This window comes from Melanerpes formicivorus, unplaced genomic scaffold (assembly GCF_026170545.1).
Source record: "Melanerpes formicivorus ecotype bairdi unplaced genomic scaffold, bMelFor1.0.p_v2 SCAF_24, whole genome shotgun sequence".
Lineage (NCBI taxonomy): Eukaryota > Metazoa > Chordata > Aves > Piciformes > Picidae > Melanerpes > Melanerpes formicivorus.
The window spans coordinates 10,062,792-10,088,216 of record NW_027142376.1 but is presented as its reverse complement, the minus strand read 5'-3'; the positions used below and the strand labels follow the sequence as shown (position 1 = coordinate 10,088,216).

At 49.5% G+C, this 25,425-nt stretch overlaps 2 protein-coding genes across 11 annotated transcripts in view; one reads left to right on the top strand and one right to left on the bottom strand.

The window, feature by feature from the left end:
* Positions 1-1,581: 1,581 nt before the first annotated feature.
* On the top strand, positions 1,582-16,722 carry CYP51A1 (cytochrome P450 family 51 subfamily A member 1). Of its 2 annotated transcripts, none has more exons than XM_068152877.1 (10): positions 1,582-1,783; positions 4,053-4,151; positions 5,628-5,804; positions 6,795-6,921; positions 8,550-8,724; positions 10,013-10,132; positions 11,312-11,507; positions 12,059-12,154; positions 13,847-14,015; positions 15,545-16,722. In XM_068152877.1, the coding sequence occupies exons 1-10, from the start codon at positions 1,631-1,633 to the stop codon at positions 15,721-15,723; spliced, it is 1,491 nt and encodes a 496-aa protein (XP_068008978.1). In that variant the 5' UTR covers positions 1,582-1,630; the 3' UTR covers positions 15,724-16,722. The 2 variants fall into 2 exon arrangements, with proteins under 2 accessions (XP_068008978.1, XP_068008979.1); XM_068152878.1 differs by having other exon boundaries at positions 1,695-1,783; positions 5,714-5,804.
* A 905-nt stretch (positions 16,723-17,627) lies between these two features.
* The window catches only part of AKAP9 (A-kinase anchoring protein 9), a 110,974-nt gene continuing 103,176 nt past the window's right edge, over positions 17,628-25,425 (bottom strand). For all 9 annotated transcript variants that reach the window (XM_068152867.1, XM_068152872.1, XM_068152871.1 and 6 more), the window contains 6 exons: positions 24,978-25,178; positions 24,114-24,346; positions 21,931-22,016; positions 20,285-20,360; positions 19,013-19,152; positions 17,628-18,188 (listed from right to left, as the gene is read on the bottom strand). In XM_068152867.1, coding sequence (XP_068008968.1) covers positions 18,145-18,188; positions 19,013-19,152; positions 20,285-20,360; positions 21,931-22,016; positions 24,114-24,346; positions 24,978-25,178 — 780 coding nt within the window. In that variant the 3' untranslated portion in view covers positions 17,628-18,144. The remainder of the gene's footprint in view (positions 18,189-19,012; positions 19,153-20,284; positions 20,361-21,930; positions 22,017-24,113; positions 24,347-24,977; positions 25,179-25,425) is intronic.

Genomic DNA, 25,425 nt, shown 5'->3' with positions numbered 1-25,425 from the left:
GTGGCTCTGAGCAACGTGATCTAGTGTGAGGCGTCCCTGCCCATGGCAGGGGGGTTGGAACAAGATGATCCTTGAGGTGCCTTCTAACCCTAACAATTCTATGATTCTATGATTTCTTCTGTGAACTGCATGCTAAACCACTGTGTGACATTTTATGAGCAAGATTTAAAACAATTAAAACAACTCAGCACTCACCTCTAAGTTTTCAAAGGAAAGTTAAAAATGAATGCTGTTTTTGTAACAACTTTACTAATACTTTGCTACCAGTAAGTGCAGTTCAACAAATTGTAGTAATAAGCAGTTAAAGTGAACTGAAGACTTACCTTTTGTACCCTGCTTAGCAAGCTCTACTTTTCCCACTTAGCCATCGTGGCATAAAAAACTCTGAGGTATTATTTAAACTGTTAGATATTATTTAAAGTAAATAATGCAACAATCAGGTTAATCATCACCTGGCAGTGGTTGTCAGAATTGCACTTCTCTACATAGCACTTTGTCAGGAAACCTAGAGGAAAAAAAGGTTAAAAAATGTCTGTTAGTTGCATATTTAAGAATACCATTAATAATATGCCTTATCACTGTGCAGTTATTTCTCCTACATTCTTATTAATAAATTCTTTGCAGCAAGTCACATTTCTTGGTTTTCACTGAATCATGGAATGGTTTGAGTTGGAAAAGCTCTTTAAGCTCGTCCAGTCCAACCCTTCTCTAACTCTGCCAAGGCTGGGGCTAAACCGTGGCACTCGGCATCACATCTCTGCCTCGGGGAAACACCTCCAGGGATGGGCACTCAGCCACTTCCAGGGATGGGCACTCAGCCACCTCCAGGGATGGGCACTCAGCCACCTCCAGGGATGGGCACTCAGCCACCTCCCTGGGCAGCCTGCGCCAGGCTGTGAGAACCCCTCCAGTCGTGAAGTTTCTTCAAATGTCCAACCTCAACTTCTGGTGCAACTTCAGGCCATTTCCTCTCATCCTATCACTTGTTACTAGGGAGACCAACCCCCACCTGGCTCCAACCTCCCTGCAGGGAGCTGTAGAGAACAATGAGGTCTTCCCCCTCAGCCTCCTCTTCTCCCAACTAAACAACCCCAGGTCCCTCAGCTGCTCCTCACCAGCCCTGTTCTCCAGACCCTCCCCCAGCTTCCTTGCCCTCCTCTGGACGTGCTCCAGCCCCATTGTGCCCCTTGGCGTGAGGGCTCCAAAAACGAACGCAGGACTCAAGGTGTGGCCTCCCCAGTGCTGAGCGCATGGGGACAATCCCTGCCCCTGTTTCACTTTACCGCTGAGCCAGCGCTCACATTCCCGGGGATGGAACCCGGGCCAGCGGCTCCGAGGCTCCGCAACCCGCTCTCCCCGCCTCCGCCCCGCCCGGCCGCGCCAGACGCCAGCACCGCCCGAGGCCGGCGCCCCGCCTCCCGCCCGCCCAATGGCGCCGGCCGCAGCCCGGCAGACGCCGTCACCCCCGCGCAGGGCGGGCGCCGGTTGGCTGCGGCGGCGGCAGTCGTCAGATGGGCAGAGATCAGCCCAGCGCAGCCGGGCGGGGCGGCTGCAGGCCCTGCCCCGCGGCGCCGTGCGGCGCTACGCCCCGCCGAGGGCTCTGCGCCGGAGAGCGGTGGGTGCTGGGGAGATGCTGAGCCTCATGGAGGTCGGCGGGTCCTTGCTGGAGCCGGTGGCCATTGGAAACCCCATCTCCCTGCTGCTGGCCGCCTCTGCCTTCGCACTGAGCCTCGGTTACCTGTTCCAGCTGGGCTACCGGCGACACATCGCGTCCGATCGGAGGGTAGGCGTGGGGGAATGTGTGGGGTCTCAGCCCGCCGGCGGTGGGGCCCGGGCGAGCCACCAGAGGGGTGGTTGCCCCCACAGAATGGTGGTTACCACGGAGAGTGCGCGGGGGAGATGGAAGAGGAGTCGGGGTCCTGGCATCAGGGTGCGGACGGACGGATGGACAGACAGGAGGAGGAGCAGCGGTGCTGTCGCCTCTGGAAGCCGTTCCTGGGGAGAGCAGAGCAGTGGGCAGTAAATTCCAGGTGTGCGGGAGCAGGTTCTGCCGAGCGCGCAGCCTGCTCCCCAGCGCTCCCGGGGACGCTCTCTGGCCTGGGCCCAGCGGGGTGGTACCGCCGTGAGGCACACAGCCCCAGCCTGCAGGGGCTTGGAAGGGGCCTCTGGAGAGCACCCAGGCCAACCCACCAGCTAGCGCGGGTTGCCCACAATCGGGTGTGGAATCTCCCGAGAAGGAGACTCCGCCGCCTGTCTGGGAAGCCAGCTGCAGGGCTCTGGTACCGTCGAAGTGAAGATTTCTTTTTCCTTACGTTGGAGTGAAACCTGGGTTACCTTCTGGGTATCGGTTTGTGCCCGTTGCCCCTCGTCTTGTCACTGAGCATTGCTGACAAGAGCCCAGCCCCAGCCTCTTGCTCCCCACCCACCTGTTAGCTCTTGCGGAGCGCTGATCGGATCACCTCTGAGGCTGCTCATCTCCAGGCTCAACAGCCTCAGGGCTCTCAGCCTTTCCTCCAGGCCCCTCAGCAGCTTCATCATCCTGCACTGGACTCTCTCCAGTAGTTCCCTCTACCTTCTTGAACTGGGAGTCCAGAACTGGACACAATACTTGCAGGTGTGGCTCTCACCAGGGCAGAATAGAGGGGCAGGAAAACCTCTCTCGACCTGCTGGCCACACTCTTGGTACGCTCCAGGAGACCATTGGCCTTCTTGGCTGTGGCAGCTTGTCCACCTGCACTCACTGAGGTGCTTTGGTTTTCTAGAAGCAAGGGCATGCCCAATGCTGTTTTATCAGTGCAGCTTAAAGGAAGTCTCAGGTGTATGAAGGCCGTTTCTGAACTGAGACTGATGCTTTGGGGGAACTCTGTAACTGTTTCTGCCTGCATTCCTTCCACTTGCAGTATCTTTTTGCTTTGCTTTCAGAGGCAAGTTAGTGAGAATCTGAATCATCTTCATTTTATTTTAACCATTGCTGCTTTTTAAAGTGGCTTTAAATGTGTTTTATATAGCTTAAAAATAATCAGTTGGCTTTTTCACAAAAGAGTTTGGACAGAATGTGTGAAGTGTTGGGTGATAGGTTGGACTTGATCCTGAAGGTCTTTTCCAACCTGGTTAATTCCATTCTTATAGTTTCATAGTTTCATTCAGGGTTGGAAGGGACCACAAGGATCATCTAGTTCCAACCCCCCTGCCATGGGCAGGGACACCTCACACTAGATCAGCCTGGCCAGAGCCTCATCCAGCCTGCTCTTAAACACCTCCAGGGACGGGGCCTCGACCACCTCCCTGGACAACCCATTCCAGGGTCTCACCACTCTCATGGTGAAGAACCTCCTCCTCACATCTAGCCTGAATCTCCCCACCTCCAGCTTCATTCCATTCCCCCTAGTCCTATCACTACCTGAGATCCTGAGAAGTCCTTCCCCAGCCTTCCTGTAGGCCCCCTTCAGATCCTGGAAGGCCACAATTAGGTCACCTCGGAGCCTTCTCTTCTGCAGACTGAACAGCCCCAGCTCCTTCAGTCTGTCCTCATAGGAGAGGTGCTCCAGCCCTCTGATCATCCTTGTGGCCCTTCTCTGGACACGTTCCAGCACCTCCACATCCCTCTTGTAATAGGGGCTCCAGAACTGGACACAGTACTCCAGGTGGGGTCTCAGCAGGGCTGAGTAGAGGGGGAGGATCACCTCCCTCGACCTGCTAGCCACACTTCTCCTGATGCAGCCCAGGATCTGATTGGCTTTGCGGGCTGCAAGTGCACACTGAGAGCTCATGTTGAGCTTTTTGTCCACCAGCACCCCCAAGTCTCTCTCCTCAGGGCTGCTTTCCAGCCAGTTACTGCCCAGCCTGTATTTGTGCCTGGGATTGCCTCGACCCAGATGCAGGACCCTGCACTTGCTCTATTCCATTCTAAGTCTCTGTGTAGCTTTTCTGTAAATATATGTGATTTTATTAGTCTCTTAAGAAAATTAATCATAGAATCATTAAAGTTGGCTCACTGAGATCATCAAGTCCAATCTTCTCATTCTTTATTTACTTTCCTTTTTCCTCCTCAGAAATACCCACCTTATATTCCATCCAGCATCCCTTTCCTTGGACATGCAGTTGCCTTTGGAAAAAGTCCCATTGAATTTCTGGAAAATGCTTATGACAAGGTATGACTGGCTGAGCATGTGCTAAAAAATATGTAATATATCTATCTGTTAAATTCCTTACCTGGAACCTGTTTACAATTAGTTTGTTCTTGTTTCCTGCCTTGAATATGGACTGGAGCCTGCAGAGAAGGCTCTGATGTCTTCAGCTCTCTTTTGTGTACGTTGGTGTTAGAGTGTTTTTTGAGTTCTTCTTTGTGTTTCAGGTTTAAAAAATAGATCTGTATTGTTGAGTTGTGCTCCTAGCTGAATTGCAAGTTAATTAAAAAGCCATTTCCATGCCATTATTTCTTGTTTTCATTGGGAGGTTTTAACCTGACTCCTGACTAATCAGCGACAGGGCTGGAACGGAGCTGACTTCACTGTAGGCAGTTTGATGCATTTTAAGGACTGGTTCTATACAATAACAGCCCAAAAGAACTGAGCAAAGGCAGGAGACCCTTAATTCCCATGAAATGATATTTACTGATCTGTTTCACATTAGAGAATCACAGAATTGTTTTGCTTAGAAAAGACCTTTAAGATCATCCAGTCCACCCATTCTCTACCTCTACCAAGGATGGGCCTCCAGCACCACATCTCTGCCTCCTGGAAACACCACCAGGGATGGGGATTCAGCCACCCCCCACTTAAATCATAGCTTGATTATTTTGGAGAAAGCCAAATTTAGTGTGGGATATTTGTTGAAGATGACCTTTAAAATATTATTTGCTCTGAAGAGATTCGTAGATTGACAGAATGGTTTGGGTTGGAAGGAAGCTTGAAGGTCATCCAGTTCCAACCCCCTGCTATGGGGCAGGGACACCTCCCACTAGCCCAGCTTGCTCAAGGCCTCATCCAGCCTGTCCTTGAACACCTCCAAGAAGGTGGTGGTGGAGTCACCATCACTGGAGGTGTTCAGGAGGAGACTTGATGGGGTGCTTGGTGCCATGGGTTAGTTGATTAGGTGGGTTGGATTGGTTGATGGGTTGGACGTGATGATCTTGAAGGTCTCTTTCAACCTGGTCTGGTCTGGTCTGGTCTGGTCTATTCCTATTCCTATTCCTATTCCTATTCCTATTCCTATTCCTATTCCTATTCCTATTCCTATTCCTATTCCTATTCCTATTCCTATTGCTATTCCATTCATCTTGTGTAAAACTCCAAATCCAGAAGTTTTTGAGATGTTTGTAGATTGCTGGAGGCTTTATGTGTTGTAACATCCCTGCTGGTTTTTGCAGTGTAATTGCTCTTTTACTTACTTATTTTTTAAACTAAATGGTTTTGAAGTGTGCAAGATGTGTGTTTGCTGTGTTTGATCCCACTAGCAAGTACACCAAGAACAGAACTGAAATGTGATTTAAAGTGTTCATGTCTCTATTAAACCTCTAGAGATTTCTGAGCAGAGTGATTGGTGGAAGCCTGTACCTGAAGAGATATAAATTCATTCCTTTCTGATGTTAAACAAACTGGGTGTTGTTTTTTTCCCCCCTCTTTTAGTACGGACCCGTATTCAGTTTCACTATGGTTGGCAAGACATTCACATACTTACTGGGTAGTGATGCTGCTGCTCTCCTCTTCAACAGTAAAAATGAAGATCTGAATGCAGAGGATGTCTACTCTCGCTTAACCACCCCAGTGTTTGGCAAGGGAGTTGCTTACGACGTCCCCAACGCGGTGTGTATTTTACATCTGAGTAGCAGGGCAGCGTGGTTCCAGTTCTGTGTGGGCAGCCCTGAGCTCTTGGCTGTGTGTGAGGAGGGTTGGTGGGGTTATGTAGTTGTGGTAATTTATCCCAGCTGGATAATCAAGACTGAACCTGTTTAGGTTGCTTTATTTACCCTCCTGGCCATTTGTCAGTCTGGATGATGGGTTTTGTTCTCCAAGCAAACCCCACCACAGAGCAAAAATTAGTAAGTGAATCTTTTCCCTTCCTTCACAGTGTGCCACTGACTGCAGTTTACTTTTACCTTTCAAGCAACTTTAGATCTTCCTTCTGATACAGCTTTAAGAGGGATAAAGTTTCATTTCTGTCATGGTGTTCTCATCCAATTAAGGGATTTTTTGCCTGTAGGCATGTTAGCTATGAGTGTGCAAAGATAAGGAGGAGGAGGTGAGAAGGGTGTGAAGCTCCCCATTTTCCTAAGAACAGTTTGCTTCCTGCTTCTGTCTGTCCTTGTCAAGGAAAGGTGGATCTCTAGACCACACTTCTCCCAGTACTTCATGACACAAGACACGTGCTCTGGGGGGAGAGAAAGAAAGTAGGCCACACAAGGAGGAGCACAGACTGAATCCAGACTCTGCAGGGACTCTGATTGCATTTCTGATTATGTATCTAAAGTGCATTCCATGTTTCAACCCTGAATGCCTCCAAGGATGGAGTTTAGCAAAGACATTAACATTATTTTCTGGGTTTGGTACTGAAAGAGAAAAAACAACACCTACAAGGTCAGATGCTACCAACCTTTTTCTTTTCTTGGATGTTACCAAACTTTTGCTTGGGGAAAAAAACAAACAGGAGATGAATACTGGAATATTTTCTGTTATTTAAATCTGAATACCTGCCCTGCAGTCCTGATTTCTTTCTGTATGCTCTTAGAGTACAAATGATCATAAGTTGTTAATGGTGTTATTAATGTGGTGGTTTTCCTCTCTTGGTTCTTCTAGGTATTTTTGGAACAGAAGAAGATGCTCAAAACTGGGCTAAATATTGCCCAGTTTAAACAGCATGTGACTGTGATTGAAGAAGAAACAAAGGAGTATTTCAAAGCCTGGGGAGAGAGTGGAGAGAAAAGTAAGCAAGATCAGAGTGATTCTTTCCTCAGATTTTCTAGGGAAGGAATGAAGGCCAAGGTTTGATTTTTGTAAAGGATTTGCTGCAGTGTGAAATGAAAAATGACACGGGTCAAACTGTACAGAGCATTAGGAGAGAAATGTGCCAAATGCAGATTTTGTTTGATCAAATTTAAGGCTGCTGGAGAATGAAGCTGCTCAGAAAATCGTTGAGAGAAGTAAAGGAGTCTTACTTCTGCTTTCTGTGTCAGCTAATAGAGAGTGTGCCTGTTGTCTGGCTGAATCCTGCTCCTTCTGCATGAGTCAGCTCAGAGCAACCCCCTCAGTCCCCAAGAGAAGACACTAACTTCCCAGAGCCTGTCAGTGAGCTTAGCTCAGGAATCCTCATCACTGAGGAGCTGTGTCCTTGAAGCTGGTGAGATTTAGGTTGGTGATCAGAGTGGAACTGTCCTGTTTCCCACCTGTCTTTCCCAGCTGGCCTGCTAGACCTAACCCATCGCTATGGTTGCAAGCCCATTGTGTCAGAAATATTTATTCACACATAGATCTTTATGATCTGCATTCTATAGATGATCATAGCCATATCATAAATGTTTTACAACTGATACTGAGGATTTATTTCAGAAGTGTAGAATTTGATATGTCTTACATACTTTAGAATAGAGCTAAAATTCTGTATTGTCTTACTAAATAGCAGTATTGTTAGTTTAAAATGATAAGATGCTGCATTGCAATATTGACTATCAATATTAATCAATTAAAAGTGAGCAGCAAAGCTACCTTGATTCCCCATGGATTTGGATTTGGTTATTACAAGAGGGATGTGGAGGTGCTGGAACGTGTCCAGAGAAGGGCCACAAGGATGATCAGAGGGCTGGAGCACCTCTCCTGTGAGGACAGACTGAAGGAGTTGGGGCTGTTCAGTCTGGAGAACAGAAGGCTCTGAGGTGACCTCATTGTGGCCTTCCAGTATCTGAAGGGGGCCTGCAGGAAGGCTGGGGAAGGACTTCTCAGGATCTCAGGTAGTGATAGGACTAGGGGGAATGGAATGAAGCTGGAGGTGGGGAGATTTAGGCTAGATGTGAGGAGGAGGTTCTTCCCCATGAGAGTGGTGAAACCCTGGAATGGGTTATCCAGGGAGGTGGTCGAGGCCCTGTCCCTGGAGGTGTTTAAGCCCAGGCTGGATGAGGCTCTGTCCAGGCTGATCTAGTGTGGGGTGTCCCTGCCCATGTCAGGGGGGTTGGAAGTAGATGATCCTTGTGGTCCCTTCCAACCCTGAATGATACTATGATACTATGATTTCATTTTCCATGTGTTTGTTAAGGATTCAGCCTGTGCTGCCTGGCTTACTTTGGAAGGATAGCTACCTGTCCTGGTAAAATGTTTGGAAGAAAGTACCTTATAAAAAAAGTTGCTGAAGTCAGTGATTTAACAACTTGTTTGATGAGAGGCTTGACAGACACAGACATTTACAATCAGATGCTTCATCCTACCAGTAAAACAACCTAGAACTCTGTTGGAAGTCATTCATTTGTCTTCAGTTACTTATTTTTCTCTTCTACCAAATAAAAATGAAGGAAGTCTGTCCTGAGAAATGTTACTGAAGGTGCATTTCAACTCTTTCCTCAGACCTGTTTGAAGCCCTTTCAGAGCTGATCATTTTGACAGCAAGTCACTGCTTGCATGGGAAGGAGATCAGGAGCCTGCTGACTGCCAAGATGGCTCAGCTCTACGCCGATCTGGATGGGGGCTTCACCCATGCTGCCTGGCTGCTGCCAGGCTGGCTGCCTTTGCCCAGCTTCAGGTACCAGCACTAACAGATGAAGAAACTGCACTGTTTTATCTAAATGCCTTTATTGTTTGACTTGGTTTTTTTTTTCCCTTTCCTCAGTATATACTGTTCTAGAGGTTCCAACAAATCTTCCTAAATGTTTTAGGGGTTACTTTGGATAAAGTTGCTAGCTTGATTAACAGCTAGCTGAGCATGAGCCAGCATGTGCCAGGTGGCCAAGAAGGCTACCAGCATCCTGGTCTGGATCAGGAACAGTGTGGCCAGCAGGACCAAGGAAGTGGTTTTCCCTTGGTACTCAGCACTGGAGGGGACCACATCTTGAGTCCTGGGTTCAGTTTTGGGGACCTCACTCCAAGGTGAACGTTGAGGGGCTGGAGCAGGTCCAGAGAAGGGGAGGGAAGCTGGGGAAGGGTCTGGAGAACAGGGCTGGTGAGGAGCAGCTGAGGGACCTGGGGTTGTTTAATCTGGAGAAGAGGAAGCTGAGGGAAGACCTCATTGCTCTCTGTCTACAGCTCCCTGAGAGGAGGCTGGCGCCAGGTAGGAGCTGGTCTTATCTCCCTAGGAGCAAGTGATATGGTGAGAGGAAATGGCCTGAAATTGCACCAGAGGAGGTTTAGGATGGATATGATAAAAAAATCTTTTGACTGAAAAGGTTCTCAAAGCCTGGAGCAGGCTGCCCAGATAGGTGTTTGAATTCCCTGCTGTTTCTGGGCATGTTTCAAAGAGACAGATGTGAAGCTGAGGGCCATGTTTTAGTGCCAGCTTTGGTGGAGTTGGAGGAAGGGTTGGGCTGCATGAACTTGAAGGAAGAGCAGCAAGACTGGTGAGAGGTCTCGAGCACAAGCCCTGTGAGGTGAGGCTGAGGGAGCTGGGGTTGCTTAGCCTGGAGAAGAGGAGGCTTAGGGGTGACCTCATTGCCCTCTACAACTACCTGAAGGGAGGTTGTAGCCAGGTGGGGGTTGGTCTCTTCCAGGCAACCAGCACCAGAACAAGAGGACACAGTCTCAAACTGCACCAGGGGAAGTTTAGGCTTGAGGTGAGGAGAAAGTTCTTCACAGAGAGAGTTGTTGGCCATTGGAAGGTGCTGCCCAGGGAGGTGGTGAAGTCCCCATCCCTGGAGGTGTTCAAGAGGGGATTGGACGTGGCACTTGGTGCCATGGTTTAGTTGGTCATGAGGTGTTGGGTGACAGGTTGGACTTGATGATCTCTGAGGTCTTTTCCAACCTTATTGATTCTGTGATTCTTTTCCAACCAAAAGCATTTGGTGATGTGATTCTAATGGAGCTGTTTTGGCTCACAGGCGCCGAGATCGCGCACACAGAGAGATCAAGAACATCTTCTACAAGGTGATCCAGAAACGCCGAGAGTCCCAGGAGCAGGAGGATGACATGCTCCAAACGCTGCTCGATGCTGCCTACAAGTAAGCCAAGCAGCTGAAGACTTGTCCTCTTGAGATGTTTTAGCTTTGAGCTCTTCAGCTGAAACCATCTACCAACCCCCCCGAAATAATTCCTTACACTCTGAACTCCTTTTGTTGCCGGCATCTTAAAAACTTTATTTGTAAATGGATCTTCAGATTTCTGAGGTTTTCATCTGTGGTCATGAGCTTGCTTCCTTTCTCCTTGCTGCCTGTTTGGTCATGAGGTTATTTTAAGGCTCCTGAGGAGTCTCTCTCCCTCTGTTCTCTTTTCTCCCTGTTCTGTGATCTCCTGCCCCAATTGAAGCCATGGTTTAGTAGTCATGAGGTCTGTGGTGACAGGTTGGACTTGATGATCTTTGAGGTCTCTTCCAACCTTATTGATTCTATGATTTAGGGTAGGCAGCACAGGGGAATAAGGATAAAGAAGGTACACTGGTAGAAACTGTAAATGCCACTGTAACTGAAACTCAAACATTAGTTAGACTGCAAGTTATCCATGGGACAGCAGTGTGCCCCTGTGGCCGAGAAGGATGATGGCATCTTGAGGTGCATGAAGAAGAGTGTGGCCAGTGGGTCAAGGGAGGTTCTCTTCTCCCTCTACTCTGCCTTAGTCAGACCATACCCACAGTCCTATGTCCAGTTCTGAGCTCCTCAGTTCAGGAGGGGTGGGGAAACACTGGAGAGTGTCCAAGGGAGGCTATGGGCATGATGGGCTGGAACATCTGTCTGAGGAGGGATAGGACAGGACAGGATAGGTTAGAAAAGACCTTTGAGATGGGCTGAGAGACCTGGGACTCTTTGGCCTGGAGAAGAGCAGCCTGAGAGGGGATCTGATCGATGTCTATAAATAGCTGAGGGGTGGGGGGCAAGAAGGGGCCAGGCTCTTTTCACTGGTGATGTGTGATAGGACAAGGGGCAGTGGACACAAGTGAACCTAGGAAGTCCCACCTCAACATGAGGAAAAACTTCTTTGGTGTGAGGGTGCTGGAGTGCTGGAGCAGGCCCCCCGGAGGTGTTGGAGTGTCCTTCTCTGGTGGCTTTCAAAACCCATCTGGATGCATTCCTGTGTGACCTGCCCTGGGTGATCCTGCTGTCAAGGGGGGTGGGACTGGATGATCTCCAGAGGTCCCTTCCAGCCCCAGCCTTTCTGTGATTCTGTGGTTCTGTGATACCCCCCAGGGATGGCCGGCCGCTGACGGATGATGAGATTGCCGGGATGCTCATCGGGCTGCTGCTGGCAGGGCAGCACACATCTTCCACCACCAGTGCCTGGCTTGGCTTCTTCATAGCCAGGGACAAAGCCATCCAGGAGCAGTGCTATGCAGAGCAAAAGGCAGTCTGTGGGGATGACTTGCCACCCTTAACTTACGAACAGGTGTGTGTGTTACCTTACTCCTCCTGAGGTTTAGAGATTTTTAGGTGCTTATGTGAAAAACCCCCAACAAATGCAGGAGGGCTGCCATGATCTGGTGCAGCCACTGTGACAGCACTGGCTGCCAGTGTCTCTCCACCATCATCTCCTCCCCAGGCGAATCTTCAGCTTGGTACTGATATTTTAGTCAGTGTTCCTGAAGGAAATTGCAGTTGCTACAAATGTCTGTTAAAGAAATGACAGCTCTGTAGAGGAAGGAGATCCTCCTTCCCACCAAGGAAGGGCCTGCAGTGTGACCTTGTCCTTTAATGAGGCACCAGAAAACACTCCTGAAAGAGATTTAACAAACCCAGTTGGATTTGGTCAGTGGTTTTCTTCCTTCTTCACTGGACCACGTGGAATAAAACCTGCCAGAGTAGCCAGTGAAGTACACATCAATGTGAGCTGCTTACTCTTTGATTATTTTGTTCATCAATGGTATAAAATGTCATTTGGGTTTTTTTATTGCACAAACTGAGCTGTATCTTGGTGAATCATGCTCTCTGTGTTTTCAGCTGAAGGATCTCAGTTTGCTGGATCGCTGTCTGAAAGAAACTTTAAGGCTTAGACCTCCTATCATGACCATGATGAGAATGGCCAAGACTCCCCAGGTGAGTACATGAGTTGGAGCTAACTCCAGTAGATCAGGGCTGTAAAAGGACAGGTGGGGAGAAAAAAGAAGCAGTGAGTGAGCAGTGTCTCCTGGCAGGGTGAGAGCTGATGGCAGCCTGGCTTCTGGCAGTGAGAATGGAGCTGGTTAAGAAAGATATTGAGTTGATGGAACATGTTCAGAACAAGGCAACAAAGCTGGTGAGGGATTTGAAGCACAAGCCCTACGAGGAGAGGCTGAGGGAGCTGGGGTTGCTTAGCCTGGAGAAGAGGAGGCTCAGGGGAGACCTTATTGCTCTCTACAACTACCTAAAGGGAGGTTGTAGCCAGGAAGGGGTTGGTCTCTTCTCCCAGGCAACCAACACCAGAACAAGAGGACACAGTCTCAACCTGCACCAGGGGAGGTTTAGGCTGGATGTTAGGAAGCAATTCTTCACAGAAAGAGAGACTGGCCATTGGAATGTGCTGCCCAGGGAGGTGGTGGAGTCACCATCACTGGAGGTGTTTAGGAAGAGACTGGATGAGGCACTTGGTGCCATGGTTGAGTTGATTAGATGGTGTTGGGTGATAGGTTGGACTTGATGATCTCGAATGAGGAAAGCAATTAATACCTTGAACTCTGCCTTAATCTGGAATGATTTATGTCTGGTTTTGCAGCCTTTAGCAATCAGCAAGCAGAGGGCCACCAAAATGGTCAGGGGTCAGAGCACTTCTGGCAGGCTGAGGGAACAGGGTTTGTTCAGCCAGGAGAAGGGAAGGCTCTGAGGCACCACATGCAGTCTTACACAGCAAAGCTGACCCTTTCCTTTAGCTATCACAGAATTGCTTTGGTTGGAAAAGACCTTCAGTATCATCAAGTCCAACTGTTCTGTCTCACCTAAGTCTGGTGCTAAACCATGTCCCTCAGCACCTCCAGGTGCTCCAGCACCTCCAGGGATGGGTATTCAACGACCACCTAGGCACACCCTGGCTCATCTTCAGCTGCTGTCACCTAGCACCTTCAGGTCTTTTTCTGCTGGGCAGTTTCCAGCCACTCTGCCCCAAGCCTGGAGCCTTCATGGGGTGGTTGTGACCCAAGTGCAGGACCCAGCACTTGGCCTTGTTGAATTTTACCCTATGGATCCAGGTCCCCCTGCAGAGCCCTCCTACCCTCCAGCAGATCAGCACTGCCTCCAGCTTGGTGTCATCTGCAAACTGTCTGAGGGTGCCTCGATCTTCTCACCCAGATCATTGCTAAAGCTATTAGAGGGGGGTTGGTCTCACATCAGCTTAGTTTGGTGCTTCCAATTAAAGAAACTTTTGCTAATGACCTCACAAAACTTTGGCTTGCACTTAATGCCATAAAGGTTGGGTACATTGAGAGAAAGCTTGCTGTTTGCCCAGAGAAGTAAGAAATAAGTCACATTGTTTTTCACATCAATGTCCCTCCCCTGACAAAGACTTTCAGTCAGTGTGAAGTTCACAAGCTCTTTCTGTAGCACCTCCTGTCTTAAAGCAGGTGAAAGGTTCCTGTGACCCTTGCCTGTTGTGCCCTGTGCAAGTAAACATCATCGTTAGGCTGCATTTGGTTTTGAATGAGCTGAGGCAAAAGTCTCTTCAAATTCAAGCCTCATGATGCAGCACTTCAAGTAGCACTTGAAAAACTGGAGGTGTTTCTCGTGATGGGTGAGGGCTGGTGTTGTCTTCTCGTGCAGACTGTTGCTGGATATGACATTCCCCCTGGCCATCAGGTCTGTGTGTCTCCCACTGTGAACCACAGACTGAGGGACTCCTGGAAGGATGCTCTGGACTTCAAGCCTGACCGCTACCTGCAAGAGAACCCAGCAGCTGGGGAGAAGTTTGCATATGTTCCATTTGGTGCTGGTGAGTCTGAAAACCCAGCTCCCTCTTGAGTGAGCGTGTGCTGGAGCACATAATGCTCATCTACCACAGCACCTCCCCATGCTGGAGTGTCTGAGGAGATAGTATTTATACAAAGCATCATAGAATGGTTTGGGTGGGAAGGGACCTTAAAGATCATCCAGGTCCAACTCCCTTGCTGTGGGAGGGATGCTTCCCACTAGACCAGGTTGCTCAATGCCTCATCCAACCTGCTTTTGAACACTGCCAGGCTTAGAGCCTCCAAAGCTTCTCTGGGCAAAATGTTCCAGTGCCTCAGCACCCTCACGGGGAAGAAGTTTCTCTTAATGCCTCCTCTCAGTACAGCATCTTCCAGTTTGAAGCCATCACCCCTCATTCTGTCACTCAATGCTTTTGTTTAAAGTCCCTCCAGTTCTCCTGGAGAGTCCCTTAAGGTGCTGAAAGGCTGCTCAAGTGTGTCCCTTCAGCCTTCTTTTCTCCAGACAAAAAAAAAAACAGGTCCCTCAGCTGCTCCTCACCAGCCCTGTTCTCCAGACCCTTCCCCAGCTTCCCTGCCCTTCTCTGGACCTGCTCCAGCTCCTCAATGTCTCTCTTGGTGGGGAGGACCCCAAACATGAACCCAGCACTCAAGGTGTGGCTTCCCCAGTGCTGAGTGCAGGGGGACAATCCCTGCCCTGCTTTGGCTGGACACACCATTGCTGATCCAGGCCAGGACGCTGGTGGCCTTCTTGGCCACCTGGGCACACCCTGGCTCATCCTCAGCCAGCTGTCCAGCGGCAGCCCCAGGTCTTTTCTCTGCCAGCGGTTTCCAGGGTACAGCTGAACTCTTGGGCCCTGCAATTGCTGCTGTGGTGAATAAGGAATTAACTCTCCCTAGTGCAGGCGGAGCAAGAGCAAGGTAATGCAGGGACAGCTCACAGAAACAAGGCTTTGATGGCATTCCATAGTGGTGTACCTGCAGCATCAGAGCCTCACCTGGCTTAGAAAGCACAGGAGCAGTTAAACTGTGGGACATGGTTTAATGGCCATGGTGGTGTTGGGTTGAAGGTTGGACTCAAATTTTGGGGTTGCTTAGCCTGGAGAAGAGAAGGCTCAGGGGAGACCTTCTTGCTCTCTCCAACTCCCTGAAGGGAGGTTGTAGCCAGGAGGGGGTTGGTCTCTTCTCCCAGGCAACCAGCACCAGAACAAGAGGACACAGTCTCAAGCTGTGCCAGGGGAAGTTTAGGCTTGAGGTGAGGAGAAAGTTCTCCACAGAAAGAGTTGTTGGCCATTGGAATATGCTGCCCAGGGAGGTGGTGGAGTCCCTGGAGGCGTTCAGAAAGGGATTGGATGTGGCACTTGAAGCCATGGTTTAGTCATGAGGTGTTGGGCGACAGGTTGGACTTGATGATCTCTGAGGTCTTTTCCAACCTTATTGATTCTATGATGCTATGAAATGATCTTGGAGGTCTTTTGCAACCCACACAATTCTTTGACTCAAAGGTGATTTCAGACCCACCTTCTCTAACTGGGTTTTGTGGCTTTGCTTCCAGGCCGTCACCGCTGCATTGGAGAGAACTTTGCTTACGTGCAGATTAAGACCATTTGGTCCACTTTGCTTCGCCTGTACGAGTTTGACCTCGTCAATGACTATTTCCCCACCATCAATTACACCACCATGATCCACACCCCCAATAACCCCATTATCAGGTACAAGAGGAGGTCACTGTAAATTGGGGAGCTCAAAGTGTCACTTGCTTAAGTTGTGTCAACTAACAAAACAGACTTTTGAATAAAACCCTGACAAAAATGAGTGGCAGATGGAAGCTTGGGTGCCTGCAGGTAGGAAAACAACACCACCACTCTACCAAGTGCAGACAGTTTGGGCATCTGGTTTGTCTGTTTGCCCCCACCCTTGAGTGGTGCTGGCGGGTTACTGCTTGTTCCACAACCTTCTTGTTGCATTTTTAAGGGGAAAACTCTCTTTTCTATTGGTGTTAAACACTTTTAAGGTGCATGCTGATTCTCCAAGATGAAGAAATGTGTAATTTCTACAAGCTGAGCTCATGGCTTTTGAAAGATTACTTTTCATAGAACAGTTTGGGTTGGAGGGGCCCTTAAAGCTTTTCTAGTTCCAGCACCCCTGCCAGGGGCAGGGATGTCTCCTACTCAAACCAGTTTGCTGAAGGCCCCATCCAACCTGCCCTTGAACCTCTGGAGCCTTCAGAGCTTCTCACTTCCCCCCATAAGAAAATAAGGCTCTGGCCTTAACCTCTGTGTCCAGCTGCTGGAACTGCATCAGGGAACAGGTTCCAGAAGGAAATGTAGCTTTGGTATTTGTGTCATCATTCCCAGTGAACCAGGAAGGGGCTTGGCTGAGTTGTGGAAGTGCTTAACAGCCTACAACATGTTCACAAAGATGGACTTGCTGAGAGCAACCCACCTAAATGTTTGACTTGTAACCTGTTCAGTTCAGAAAGCAACAGATAATTGTCTAAAGTCCCTCCCACCTCCCAGCTTCTGGCAGCAGTGCTGGCTGAAGCTGCTCTGTGCAAGGGGGATGATGACACAACGAAGATTAAGTTTGTAAATAATGTTTGTGTGTAAAATGGTCACAGGTGAAGTGAAATCACTGAGTGTTGGCTGCCCTTGTCCTGAGCCCTGCAGGAATTCAGTGCTGTGTGGTGGTGAGAACTGGTCACGAGAGCTGTGAATTAAATTGCTAAACAAACCTCTGTGGAAGTTTTCTGTGCTTGGCCCCTCTCAGTTCTGGAAAGCTTTCAGCAGGAGGTTCTTTGGTACTGAACCTTTGTCTTGGCACTGTGGCCACGATTCCTTGTGTTTGTCACAGCAGCAACTGTCACAGTAGGTCTAGGGAGGTTCTCCTCCCCGCCCCGCTCAGCCCTAGTGAGGCCACAGCTGGAGTGTTGTGTCCAGTGCTGGGCTCTGCAGTTCAAGAGGGTCCAACAGAGGCTGTAAGGATGCAGAAGGGACTGGACCATCTGTCTCATGAGGAAGGTCTGAGACAGCTGGGACTGTTTAGCCTGGAGAAGAGCAGTGTGAGGGGGGGAATCTGATCAGTGTTTACCAATACCAGAAGGGTGGGGGCAAGAATAAAGGGCCCAGCTCTTTTCAGTAGTGTCCTGGGATAAGGAACAACAGGTAGAAGCTGGAACACAGCAAGTCCTACCTCAATAAGAGGAGAAGTTTCTTTAAGGGTGACAAAGCACTGGAACAGGCTGCCTAGAGAGGTTATGGAGTTGTCTTCTCTGGAGATTTTCAAGACCCAACTGGATGTATTTCCATGTGACCTGCCCTGGGTGACCCTGCTTTGGCAGGGGGGGTTAGACTTAGGATCTGCAGTGGTCCTTTCCCACCCCTGCCATTCTATGGTTCTATGTTCTAAAGCCTTGTGTTTGTCACAGCAGCGGAGGCAGTGCAAAATCTTCCACCCCTCTCAGATGTGACCAGGGTCTTCAGATAGTCATTCTGTACCTGTCCTCTCCTGCTCCTTAGTCACAACGTTTTGGAAACTAGCCAGGAAACTAGCCAGTAAAGCCAGAGCCAGCAGGAGCAGGAGGAGGGCAGGCAGGAGCAACCTTTTTCAGCTGTGAGAGAGCGGTTCTTGCAGCCAGCTAAAAGCATGAAGTCATCTTTATTGCAGTACTCTTGACAAAATACCCATAAAATCCAAAACTTCTACTGTTACAAAAATAGGTCTCTACAAGTGATATTCTGTCTGCACTGCCAGTAGCAAATAGTAATGAGAGTCATGGAACTTCAGTAGCCTTGCCAGGAAAAAAGTGCAAGTAAACTTTGCTGATCGTAGCTTGATTCACGAACACCATCGCCCCACCCTCCTGATAAATACTTCATAAGTTACTCATTTAAATTAGCATTCCACAAATATACAGGCAATCACGGGGGCTCTCTGGGCTGGGGAGTGGGGAGGGGGGGGTTGGTTTTGTTTTCTTCATGAACACAAAGTGCCTATCTACACAAAGTCCCAGTCTGCCTGGTGGAGCTGGGCACGATCCTCTGGCTGCGCTCGTCTTGGTCCCACGCTGTCCAGGTTGTACAAAAGCACAGAAAGAGCAGAGGCTGAAGGCAAATTGTGAACATCACTGCCAGGGATGGGGGTGGTGAAAGGCAGTTATCTTCTGATACCCATGTGCAGCTGAGTGTATGAAGTTGAACCTGTAAGAGAGATTTTCACAAGGATTACTTGGAATAGAATAACAGGGTGGGGGGGGGGGGGCTGGAAGGGATCTCTGGAGATCATCCAGTCCAACTGCCCTGCCAGAATCACAGAATGGCTTGAGTTGGAAGGGACCTTCCCCCAGGACACTTCCTACTAGACCAGGTTGCTCAAGGCCCCATCCAGCCTGGTCTTCAACACTTCCAGGGATGAGGTGTCCACAACTCCTCTGGGTAACATGTTCCAGTGCCTCACAGCCTCCATGGGCAAGAACTGTTTCCTCACGGCTCATCTCAATCCACCTTCCAGTTTGCAGCCATCACCTCTCCTTTCACTAAATGCCTTTGTCAAAAGTCCCTCTCCACCCTCAGAGTAAAGAACTTCTAAATCTACCCTGCCCTGCTTTAAATCCTTGCTGCACACTTGTTAGAGATCAATAACTCAAAATCTGCAATGCAAGCACAGTTGGATGCCCCCCAGGAAATGGACAGCTTTGGTTGTAATGAGCCTTTTGCTACAGGCTGCCCAGGGAGGTGGCTGAATGCCTATCCCTGGAGGTGTTTCCAAGAGGCAAAAATGTGGTGCTGAGTGCCACGGTTTAGCCCCAGCCTTGGCAGAGTTAGCGAAGGGTTGGACTGGATGATCTTGAAGGGCTTTGCCAAACCCATCCTATGACTTCTTGTATTTCAGAACAGCTTCTTCAAAGGCTGAAAACACCTAAACTCAAAGTTGTTCTGTATGTCAGAACCTGCAGAGATTTTCTAAGCTGGAACCATGCCTTGTGCTGCTCAGCAGGCAGGAGGAGAAGAGGCTGAGCCCTCACCTGACTGCACACTGCCCAGCCGCCGCTGCAGCGCCTCCAGCCGGTGGATGTAGTCACTCAGAGCTCGCTCAGGGTCGTAGTTCTGCAGCTGAGAGCAGGCGAAGGAGACTGGGGTCAGATCAGTCTGCATACTGTGGAACCTGGGGGCACAACAACACGAGTGTCCTCAAAAAGTGACATTTCAAGTCAAAAGCATCAGCAAACAGCAGAGTCCTGTTAGCAGGGACACCTGACTGACTGACTGCATGTCCCTTAACTGACCTGGCTGGTGACCAGCACATTACATCCATTTCACCTCCCTGCTGTTTCCTGAACGAGCCACCATGCTCCCTGCCCCACAGAAACCACTGCTCCCAGACATGGAGGTGGTTCACATCACAGTAACATCCCCAGACAGCTGCAATCTGACACTCCAAGTAAAGCTCAGGACTCACTCCACAGGAACTCATTAAAATGCTGCCTCTGATGAAAGTTGCTGGTTGGTACTTGTGATCTCACATCTTGGTGCAGCCCATCAGAAGGGTTTGAAGAAGCAGCAGCAGTAAAGCTACCAAGGAGCTTCCACCCACGTGCTGGCCCCAAGGCCCTGGTAATTCCTGATAGCCCACAGTAACCAGATGATAGAATCACAAGATGGTAGGGGTTGGAAGGGACTTATGGAGATCATTGAGTCCAACCCCTGTGCCAAGGCAGGGTCACCCAGGGCAGGTCCCCCAGGAACAGGTCCAAGTCTCTGGGGAGCTTGCTTCAGGGCTCCAGCACCCTTAAATTAAAGAAGTTTCTCATGTTTAGATGAAACTTCTTACACTCAAGCTTGTGTCCCTTACCCCTTGTCCTGTCATTGGGCACCACTAAAGAAAGACCCTACCCAGCCACACAGCAAGTGGCCCTGCTTTTCCCTGGGTCAGCTGCTTCTGGCTCAGCTTCTCCCCTTGGTTGAGGGCACCTGGGGCAGCTCCCCTCCACACCACACACTGCTGCCAACCAGAAAAGGTGGACAGGTGGTCACCAAGCTTAAACTCCACAGCTGTAGACAGCCAAAGCTCCATCCAGTAATCCCCCACCAGTTCCAGGAAGAGGACATAAATCAGCAGAAGTCTGCAAGCTTTGGCCTTGATCAGGTGAAGAGCAAACACACATTGAAGGTCTGAGATGTAATTTCTTACATGTCTTCACCAAAATCTGATGGCAACCAAGACTCCAGAAGCGAGCACTGATGTGTGTTTAGTGAAACAGGGCTCTGACTAGGTTGGAAGCGTGCAGATGCCTGACCTGGGTCTGTAGGACTGCCGCTGCTCTCCATAAAGATCCACGCCGCCAGGGAAGGACTCAGGACGTAACTCAGTACCTGCAAACAGAAAAAGCAAGGTCTTGAAAACTAAACAAAGCAACATCCTTTTGCACTTCACTGGAAAGCTCAAGGGTGAGTGCTCTGCTTGTTTTGAGATGGTGTTAAGATGACTTTCAGACTGCCTCAGACAAACCCAGAGGTGAAATCCTGACGTTGGTGGTGTTATGAGACAACTCTCCCAGCCCAAGCAGGAGCAGGTTTTGGTGCAGCTCTTGATAGACAGGAATTAAGCAAGAAGTTTCTGGTCCTCTTTACATAGGCTCCTACCAAAAAGCAAACACAAACCTGGATTTCCCAAACCTGAGGCTGTAACAGAAGAATGCCAGGACAATGTCCTGAGGAAACAGCCAGAGTCAACAGGCTCAGCTGCTACTGTAGGGTCCTGTGGTTGCTACAATTTCCCTGTTCTTGTCCTCAGCATCCCCTCTCAGAGCTGGGGTTGCAGATCTCTGGGAAGGGACTTTTTACAAAGGCTGGTAGTGATGGGAGGAGGAGGAGGAAGAGGGATGGATTTAAGCTGGAAGAGGGGAGATTGAGACTGGAGATTAGGAAGAAGTTCTTTACAGTGAGGGTGGTGAGACACTGGAAAAGGTTGCCCAGGGAGGCTGTAGATGTCCCCTCCCTGGTCCCCTGGTTGTCCTTGCCCAGGGCAGCTGGGTCGGAACTGGATGATCTTGAAGGTCCTTCCCAACCCAAACCAACCTGTTCTATGAATCTCCTATGAGAAGCCAAAAAAACAGCTAAAATTGGTTCTACAGACACATTCCATAGGGAAAGTTCCCAGATTTTTCTAATTCCCACCCCCAATGGAGCAAAATAAGATTGAAGCAAATGGATTTGTGGCTGTGCTGAGCATGGAACCTCTCCATTTTCTGCCTGAGGAATTGGTTAATCTAAGCAATTGCAGCAAAGGGTGAGGGAGGTTCTCCTCCCACTCTGCTCTGCCCTGGTGAGGCCTCATCTGGAGTATTGTTTCCAGTTCTGGGCTCCCCAGTTCAAGAGGGACAGGAAAGTGCTTGAGAGTGTTCACAGATCTGCTGAGGGGCTTGGAGCATCTCTGTGATGGGGAAAGGATGAAAGATTTGGGGCTGTTTGGCCTGCAGAAGAGCAGCATAGAGGAAGATCTCATCAGTGCTGATTAACACTTCAAAGGTGGGTGGAAGGAGGATGGGACCAGGCTTTGTTCAGTGCTGCCCAGGGACAAGACAATGGGTAAGGGGCACAAACTGACCATCAGAAGTTCATCTGAACATGAGGAGGAACTTCTGTAATTTAAGGGTCCTGGAGACCTGGAGCAGGCTGCCCAGAGAGGTGGTGGAGTCTCCATCTCTGGAGACTTTCAAAACCTGCCTGTGCCATCAGCTCCAGTTGAACCTGCTCTGGCAGAGGGGTTGGACTAGATGGTCCCCAGAGGTCCCTTTCAACCCCCACCATTACATGACCCTGTGCCAGGGAAGGGGGGACAGCACCCCATTTATTCCACACATGGAAAATACAAATGAAAACCATCTGCAGTAGGCAGTGGTGTGAGCTGTGGGCAGCCTTTTCTCCCTGGGCTATGTTTTACCTGTGCTGTGGCTGAAGGCATCCCTGTTGATACTCAGCACACCAGAACCTGTAACCCTGTGCCAGCGACGAACCAGGAACTTCATTCTGCATTTCAAAGTGAAAAACAGATCAATAAATGCTTCAGGAGACACTAAGTTGCCTGCTCAGAACAATCTGCTGATCTTCTGACATAGTTCAGAAAGCACTGGAAGTGCCTGAACCTGAGCAGAAAGCTTTCTTACACACATCCCAAGGACAACTCCTTTGTCCAAATCCACTTTCGGCTTCACCTCTGCAATTCCACATCTGACCCAAACACCTAATCAACAGGACAGCAGCATTTAAAAGGCACACTAAATCCACTTCTTGCCCTGTCACACCCCCAGAATGGTGACTGCAGAGTGCTGTGAGTGAAAGCCTCACTTACAGCAGGCACATCAACAGTGCCTTCAGCTTACACTACACCCAGGCTCAGATCAGTTATCTGGAAGGTCCAAACCTTTGTGAAGGAGGTTTGCTAGCAACACGGCAGAGCTACACAGTAACAGCCTTCCCTTGCTCCTCCTCAGCTAGTCCTACTCCTCCTCAGCCTGGGACCTACAGCCTTGTGAATTCAAGGAACTCCCTAGATAGCTAAAATTAACTCAGGAATCTCTATCACAACTATGTGAAGAAATTCAGCCTCCAGAGGAAGATCAGCTGCAGAAAGTGTTTGGGAACTAAGTGCAAGGTTTGGAACTGCTAATATTTCTGTCTTAATATTAGGACTTAATCCAGTACAGCCCTTGATTACCAAATGCAGAGCTCCATGTGACTGGAATCAGGTCAACTATTCCTGACACAGGCCACCAGCATCCTGGCCTGGATCAGCAATGGTGTGGCCAGCTGAAGCAGGGCAGGGATTGTGCCCCTGCACTCTGCATTGGGGAGGCCACATCTTGAGTGCTGGGTTCATGTTTGGGGCCTTCCCCCCAAAGAAAGACACTGAGGGGCTGAAGCAGGTCCAGAGAAGGGCAGGGAAGCTGGGAAAGGGTCTGGAGAACAGGGCTGGTGAGGAGCAGCTCAGGGACCTGAGGTTGTTTAGTCTGGAGAAGAGGAGGCTGAGTGGAGACCTCATTGCTCTCTACAGCTCCCTGAGAGGAGGCTGGAGCCAGGTGGGGGTTGGCTTCTGCTCCCTAGCAACAAGTGACAGGAGGCAAGGAAATGGCCTCAAGTTGCCCCAGGGTAGGTTTAGGCTACAGATGAGAAGAAACTTTCTGACCAAAAGGGTTCTTCACAGTTGGGCACAGGCTGTCCAGGTTGGTGGCTGAATGCCCTTCTCTGGAGGTGTTTCCCAGAGGCAGAGATGTGGTGCTGAGGGCCATGGTTTAGCCCCAGCCTTGGCAGAGTTAAGAGAATGGTTGGATGGGATGAGCTTAAAGGGCTTTTCCAACCCAAACCATCCTGTGATTCTATTGATGGATTTTAGCTATGCTTTGCTCAGTTTGTCACCCTACACAGTATCTACCACATTCATGACTGAAAAATGTGCAGCTTAAGGAGGATGGAACACGACAGACTTTACTAGAGAGGTAGACATGCAACTGCAGAGAAGGGCAACAAAGCTTGTGAGGGGTTTGGAGCACAAGCCCTATGAGGAGAGGCTGAGGGAGCTGGGGTTACTTAGACTGGAGAAGAGGAGGCTCAGGGATGACCTCATTGCCCTCTACAACTACCTGAAGGGAGGTTGTAGCCAGGTGGGGGTTGGTCTCTTCTTCTGGGCGGCCTGCACCAGAACAAGAGGACACAGTCTCAAGCTGTGCCAGGGGAGGTTTAGGCTGGATGTTAGGAAGAAGTTCTTCCCAGAAAGAGTGATTGGCCATTGGAATGTGCTGCCCAGGGAGGTGGTGGAGTCACCATCACTGGAGGTGTTTAGGAAGAGAGTGGGTGGGGTGCTTGGTGCCATGGTTTAGTTGATTAGATAGCATTGGATGATAGGTTGGACTTGATGATCTCAAAGGTCTTTTCCAACCTGGTCTATTCTATTCTATTCTATTCTATTCTATTCTATTCTATTCTATTCTATTCTATTCTATTCTATTCTATTCTATTCCTATCCCTATCCTATCCTATCCCTATCCTATCCCATCCCTATCCCTACCCTATCCCTACCCTATCCTATCCCTACCCTATCCATTCCAAACCGAACTTCTTCCAGCTCACCTTGAAATTGCAATGGATACTCTGACTGCAGAGCGAAATCTTGTGAAGCCCTTGGAGTGCTGGGTGAGGATCTGGAGGTCTGTGTAGGAAGGCTGTCCACCCATTCGTGCGATGAGGGCCAGTGTAGCCTCTTCACACTCCTGGAAGCCACCCAGCAGCAGCAGCAAGTATTTCTTCTGGTAGATGAGAGCCTTCCGAAAGCTCTCCGCCCGAAGGTATTTGCCATAAATTCTCTACAAGAGAAAACCACAAACTCCCCATCAGCTCCACTAATTATTACAGTTCTAACCTTGCTGACCTCATTGCTCCTCTCATTTCTGGCTGTCAGTGGTTCTGAACCCAGGGCAGGATAGATTTGCATTGGGCAGTAGAAGGAAGTTCTTTATTATGAGAGCAGTGGAACAATGGAACAGGTTGCTCAGGGAGACGGTGGAGGCCCCATCCCTGGAGACATTCAACATCAGGCAGGCTCAATGGGGCCCTGGACAGCCTGATCTAGTTGGGGATGTCCCTACTCACTGCAGGGGGGTTGGACAAAATGACCTCTAGAGGCCTCTTCCAACCCAGTGTGCTCTCTGGAGCTCACTATCATGGAGAAGGCTACCCTACTGCTCACACTTGCTTGATGCAGCTTCCTAATCTAAGGCTCAACAGAGCAGCAGGAAATTGAGCACACACAGAGGGACGACACAGGGGCTTACATTCCTGGGGAGAAAAACCTGTGAGTGAGATACCAGAGGATGGAAATTTTACACCAGAATAAATGTTTATGTGAAGTAAGCAGCGTGAAGGCAATGAAAATTGGCCCCAGTCAACATGGCAAAAGGAGCTGCAGTTGGTGTGTGGGCCACAAGGCCTCCTTACCCTTAAAACAGCATTGTCAGAGTCTGAGCCCAGCTCTCTGAGGAAAGCTTCGCTCCTGAGCTCTGCTCTCAGCTTGGAGATCTCTGCATCAGCTTGTTTCAAAGACTTCTGCAGGGACAGCTTTTCTCTGTTCCACATTTCCTTCTCAGAGGCCACAAGAGCGTCAATGTTAACTCCAACATCCGAGGAGGGTCTGGAAGACTGAAGAGGAAAGCAACTGAGTTTGAACCATGCAGTCTGGAGATGCCTGAGCTGTGTCACTTTAGGCAGTGGTTTGGGGGAGAGCTCATAAAATTAATGAGAGACAAACTACCACTGACTGGATTTGAGGTGCATCCTAGCACCTCAGCAGCAGTGAGTTTAGGAGCCTGATCAATGTCCCAGGAAAATACAGCTTCTCCAAAAAAAAACCCCACACAAACCAAACCAACTAACCCTCCTTGGATGA